The following is a 6,720-nucleotide window of genomic DNA, read 5'->3' on the forward strand; positions in this document are numbered from 1 at the left end:
CATCAGTTATATAAATTATATGCTTGATGAATAAGGGAAGCCAGGCAAAGATGTATTATCATTGATAATGTCAGGTAATTTCGATCTTGAAAGGTGCAGTAAATCACAAGAGGTTTAATCGAACGCCGTTCGACTGATATTTACATTGAAAAACATATTAATAATGTCAATCAAAAAACTATCATATGTCATGGAGTTAACTTAATATCACCGGACGTTTTAAAAATTAATTCACCCTCTTTTCGCTTGAACGTAAAGCAAGATTATTTGGCCATTTTCAGTAAAAAAAAAAACAGTTTAACAACGTCAAGTGTTCGTATTTAGCTAAACGTTGATGATGAATAACACCGACAAACACAGCAACGGATCGGCAGAATATCATTCGTACAATGAAGACAACTCTACTCCTGAAACTATTACCATCATAAACTGTGTTCTTAATGCTCCACTGATGCTCATATCCATTCTGGGAAACGCTTTGGTATTGGCCGCCATAATAAAAACTCCTTCCATTCGCTCAACTTCAGTGATTATGCTCTGCAGTCTTGCTGTTTCAGACCTTCTTGTCGGTCTCATTGCACAACCGATCTATATTGCTCTTCAACTTACGAAAGACCAATTTGTAGACCATGTTTGGATGATAATTGGGTTTTCTTTATGTGGAGTTTCTCTCGCGAAATTAACAGCCATCACTGTGGATCGATTTCTGGCTCTTCACTATCACATGAGATATGCTGCTTTAGTGACTGAATCCCGCGTTAAATATACTTTAGTAATAATATGGTTGGCATCCTTTGCTGCCTCAGGATACGTTTTTTGGAATACTTATATACATGATTTTCTTTCAGGCGTTGTTACTATCATTTGTCTTATAATTTCCACATTTTCTTACATCAGAATTTATCTCATTGTGCGTCGGCATCAGTTACAAATCCACGCTCAACAACAGGCAGTGCAGAGTTACAATGCTGAAAATAACTTAAACATGGCGCGATTAAAGAAAAGTGCAATTAACACTTTCGTGTTCTATATAGCTTTAATTATATGTTACTCGCCAATATATGTTATACTTACTATCCATGGAATCTCTGACAAGAACTGGCAAACAGAATGGAGCTTTGCCTCCACTTTAGTATTAAGTAACTCGTCCATTAATCCATTTTTGTATTGCTGGCGACTTCGCGAGCTTCGAACGGCAGTTGTTAAGACAGCAAGGCAGATGTTGTATAAACAAACAGAACAAAACTAGACACCATCTTCTTTCTGAACGAAACGAAATATAAAAAGAATATAGCGAAACAGTAATATACGTTCGTTTCTCCATTGTGATTTAGTTTTATAGCTCAGGTTCGTTGTTAGCTCTTACTTTACGGACATTTGTAAATAAAAGATTGAAACGTGATTTGATAATGAGCAAAAAGAAACTTTTAGTTGTTCCATCAGAAACCGATACTTCTGAATACTTGAAAAGAAGAAATGAATATCTGGATGCCATATCAAACTTTCAGCCTGACCAAATTCATTTCTTCGACGAGGCCGGTGTTACAAAAACTACAGGAAATCGCAGTTATGGAAATGAAAGAGCAATTGAACTTCAAAGATACGCTTCTAACGCCGATTTACTTCACTCGCTTCGTGGCGTTGATTTTTCTAATATCCTCGATGGCCTCAAATGGATTTGAGTTGCTACACCTTTTTGACGATGCCGTAGATATCCATCTACGCCATAGGAGCGTTGTCTTGGAGCGTGGAGACTGCGTCGTGATGGATAATTGCGGATTCCACCATGGTCTATTTATTGAGCCAGTGCTTAGAGATCTGCTGAATGACTTCGGGGTGCAGCTGCTTTTTCAACCCCCGTACTCTCCGTATTTAAACACATGCGAATATTGCTCTCACCAAGTAAAGAAATTCCTTCGAAAATGTCAAATGCTGGCCAACGACGAAACAAAGATCGCAATCGCCGAGCGAGTTTCAACAATTTCCAAGGAAAATTCTTTTAGCTATTTTCAGAACTGTGGATATGTTTAAAATATTGCTTTAAAATTGATTTAGGTCTGTACCGTACAAAAAATATAAGCTGAAATAAAATACAACCTTGTTTACGAATGCGATTCCACAGGTTTTGTGACAATAGCCTTGAACATTGCAATGGGTGGGACAGCTCAATCAAATTCCCGCTCTCTGATTGGCTAATTATAACTTGTGAAAGAAGTTTGTTGGGTGGTCAAACCAAGGCGCGTCGAGCTGTAAATGGGGCATCCGCGTGCGCCGTGTTACATCGGGGAAACTGGCCGACGCCTGGCTGATAGATTCAGAGAGCATTTACGATCTATCCTCATACAAAGCGATGCTCCAGTGGCTGAACATTTTAATCTGCCAGGACATAGCACAAACGACATGCTTGTGTCAGTGCTCCGTGCCGGACTAACTGACACCATGGAAAGGAAGCGTTTTGAGGCAAAGCTGATTTTCCGGCACCAGACCCTGCGACCTCGTGGACTGAATGTGGACTTTAGCTTTTTTTGAACTTCTCTAATGTTCACTCAAACAAGCGCGCGCGCTTGTGACGTACGTTTTGATTTGTAAACTTTCAAATACTTTGATCACGCGCACGTGCTGATTTCCGTTAGATGGCATTTCACATTTACCACTGAAGAAGGGGCAGTAGCCCCGAAACGTATGGAAACATTATACTACCATCAAGCGCATTTTTCATTTTCATTTACATTTTAATTATCGTTTCAATTCATCCCTAAAGAAGCTCACGCAAGAGATAATATGTGCGTTTTCTTTGTCTTCTTTTTATGCCAGTGTTTCAACTGCGAAGAATCTTAATGGGAACTAAACAAAAAGCCTCCTACTACTTTCACTCGCATTCATAACGTAACCCTTTAAATAATTTGTCAAAAATTGAGATCTAAACAAGAATTTCTATTCTTATAGGGCGCCTTTAAATTATTTTCCGCTCAAAGAGAAATGATTTATTTTTTTTACGAACTTTACCTCTCACAGACAGAAATAATAAAACACATGAATCCATTAAAGTGATAAGCTGTCTCCGTATATAAACCAGAAATACGAAAACGATATGAGTCATTCAACTGCGGAGTTTAAATGTTCAGCTACTCATTTGAAAAATCTCGTGTTCCTATAGCATAAGTAGCCGAGAGAACTTGATGATGTCTTCTTAACCCTTTAGACCCTGATCTCAACATACAAATTCTCCACACTGGTCTCATTGCGGTTCTTCTAGTATTAGTTCAGAGAATTTGTTTTGGAATCATTTTTCGGCATCCATATATATTTCATCGAGAACCTTAAGATGCATTGTAAAAATACTAAGCTTTAAAAGAAGACTGAAAGAAAGACAAAAAACCGGCTCGTGCTATAGTTCAAGTAAAGTTTATGCTTGTGTCATTGTCCAAACAATCAGTACAAGTTAAAATTTTAGCTCAGTTGTTTACAGCTTTTTTTTTCACTCTCTAAGAGCAAGAGAGGATAAAGGGTAGGAGAGTGAATTCCCCATTACGTTTTTTTTTTTAGACATGGAACCCAGTACTTCCGCGGATGATTACGCGCGTTGCGTGGATGCTCACGTGTTCCAAAGGGAACAACCAGAATTATTAAAAACTAGCAATGGCATATTGCAATTTGATTGGTTAGCAATATGGTAGCCGATACGCGTCAACGAAAACAGCTGGGGAGCTCAAATATTGCAATTCTTTGGGCGATTTTAATAAAACAATTATTCCACTCACGCTTGTTGGATATGACACCGTTATAGCCATTTCGGCGCTACGCGCCTCGTTGGCTATCTTATCTACCATCTCATTTCCAACGCGCGCTCGTGGAATAATTGTTAATTATCCCACTTCGCCGACCACCATGTTTTGGCCTTTGCATTCTCTACGGAAACGCGCGAGAACATCCACGCAACGCGCGTTTATGTCTCTAGAAGTTCTGGGTACAGTTTTAACAATTAATGTATGGATTTTACTACCGTTTATAGCTATTCGCTGTTTTCACCGTTCCCACAAAACACCTCCCCCCTCCGCCCAAAAAAAAATTTGCATAAGCATTGTTTTAAATTTCTCTTGGGCTTAACAAATGACGTACAATCCCAAGAGAAATTGAAAACACTGCATAAGCAAAAATTTAGGGGGGGGGATAGAACTTTGTTCACACTATAGTATTCATGAATTTGTCCGTCAATCCATTTTTGTGTTGCTGGCGTCTCTGTATTCCAATGCAAGAGTGGGTTTTTAAGCCGTTTGAACGAATTACACTCTCGAAGGTTTTTTTTTAAGTGCTCTAATATAGCAATTGTTAATAAAAATGGACCATTATTTCGGGTCATCGATCGTGACTCCATTATCACGAGCCTTGTTAAATAATATGCAAATCAGGAAAAGCTTTTCATATGCATTTGTTTTAGCAAATCCCTGCTGATCAAATACATTTCTTATTTGATGTCAACATAAAACTTCTCATTAGTGATCTCCATACATTTCCCATAGTACTAGTTTAGAGAATTTGATTATACATTTGTCCTACGCGCTTTCAAATCATTTTCTTTATTTCTAATACATTCATAGTTGCCGAGCACCTGAAGATGGATTGGAAAAACGACTAATTCACGTTTCAATATTTCCTCACAAAAGGAAAAAGACCGACCCCGCCTGCAAACATGCTCAAGTTGAAATTTGTGTTTATATGATTGCCCCAATAAACAGCATAAACTTTAAGATGGTTTCCGCCCAGCATTAGAGCAATACAGGCAGAGAGACCTCATAGCATGGTAACAGTTTGAGTACAGCTAACAAAAACCTACCAAAACTTTAGCTCTCAAGCTGACCGCACGAGAGAAAAATAGATTTGAAATGATCTATATTTAAGAAGAAAAATAAGCGATAGGAAAATAGAACGACGTTTCGATGACGCCATGTCATCATTATCAAGTCAAAATTATAATACGGAGTTCAGGCTTATATAGTGATCTAGGGTGTGATAATATATTAGCATATTAAGATTTTAAATAAACAGTTTAGCACGCACAGAATCTGATTGCGTGTTAAGTTTCGGCTTTATGTTTCTAATAAAGAGCATTTCGTAAATTAAACAGTCCAACTTCGTGCGGCATTTCTTTAAAACAGAAAACTGGTCTTGTACATTGTAGACTTGCAGCTGGTGGTCTTCTTTTAAGTGTTGGCCAATCGCAGAATATTTATGTTCAGCGATGAGTTGAAAAAGATGTCGGGATGTAAACCCAACATAATCTGCATCACACAGATTACATGAGAATTTGTAGACAACGCAATGCTGATTTATAAGGGGAGGCTTGGCTTCTACCACTTTGATGTCATCCATAATTTTCTTGCTTGTAAACACTGGCTGCAGGTCGCTTCCGATTTTCTTGTTGAGGTCGTTAAGATTACGCCGTAACTGAAGCGTCAGCCGATTTCTGATCTTTAAACGGCAAAATAATTCTGATGGGCTTGTCTTGCTGGATTTCTTCCGGTGGTCTTGCTTGATCTTGTGTGCGAATAAAGCTGTTGATGGTTGATTCAATTAAGCGGGTAGGATACTTTAATTTGAGAAACATTGATCTTAAGTTGTTGCATTCATTGGCAAAAACATGAGAGAGACGTTGTGCATTATGGGACACCAGTGAGATTGGAAGGAAGACGAGATTGGAAGGAAGACGAAGGTACAATTGTTTAAAACAATTGTTAGGTCAGTTTTGATGTATGGATGTGAGGCTTGGAAACTTACGAAAACAGAAGCAAAGAGGCTGGACGGTTTCCAATACAAGTGCATGAAGAGGATTCTAAGAATAAGGTGGCCTCAGACCATATCCCACCAACAAATCCAGGAGAATACAGGAGTGAACAGAACGAGCGATGAGATCAGACGCCGAAGATGGAACTGGATTGGTCATATAATGAGGAAAGGCAGAGAGGAACATTGCGTCACAGCTTTGGAGTGGAGGCCAGAAGGGAGAAGAAGACCGGGTCGACCGAAAACAACATGGAGGAGGATGGTTGAAGATGAAAGGCAAACAGCTGGGTGGCAGTCATGGGCGAATGTCAGAGCCCTTGCAGCAAATCGTAGTGGGTGGAAAGAGAATGTCAAAGCCTTATGTGCCTTATGGCATGGAGAGATATAGTAGTAGTAAGAATCACCGGATGACGTTTTAAAAATGGGGAACTGAAGCTGTGTTGTTTTCTGTTAGCGTCTCCACTGTTCGATTATATTCTTTTCGCTTGAACAAAAACGAGAATAATTCCGTGACTTTTAGGTGTAAAAGATAAAACAAACACTTTCACGACACTAAGTGTTCATATTCAGTTAAAAGTTGACGATGAACAAACCCCACACAACAACAGATCGGCAGGCCATTATTCAGGGGATGAAGTCAACTCTACTACTCCTGAAACTATTATCTTCATAAACTGTGTTCTTAATGCTCCACTGATGCTCATATCCATTCTGGGCAACTCTTTGGTATTGGTCGCCATAATAAGAACTCCTTCAATTCGCTCAACTTCAATGATTATGCTCTGCAGTCTCGCTGTTTCGGATCTTCTTGTTGGTCTCGTTGCACAACCGCTTTATATTGCTTCCATGAACCACGTTTGGATGATGATTGGGGCTTCTTTATGTTTGACCTCTTTGCTGACAATGACAGCCATCACTTTGGATCGATTTCTGGCTCTT

General features: G+C 39.1%; 1 protein-coding gene across 1 annotated transcript; it reads left to right on the plus strand.

Annotated features, from left to right (window-relative positions):
• LOC144630522 (melanocyte-stimulating hormone receptor-like) lies at window positions 1–2,022 on the plus strand. The gene has a single exon (XM_078488874.1). The coding sequence runs from the start codon at window positions 335–337 to the stop codon at window positions 1,247–1,249; it is 915 nt and encodes a 304-aa protein (XP_078345000.1). The 5' UTR covers window positions 1–334; the 3' UTR covers window positions 1,250–2,022.
• The last annotated feature ends 4,698 nt before the right edge of the window (window positions 2,023–6,720 follow it).

Source organism: Oculina patagonica, chromosome 11 (assembly GCF_052425735.1).
Source record: "Oculina patagonica isolate OP01 chromosome 11, crgOcupat, whole genome shotgun sequence".
NCBI classification, from domain to species: Eukaryota; Metazoa; Cnidaria; class Anthozoa; order Scleractinia; family Oculinidae; genus Oculina; species Oculina patagonica.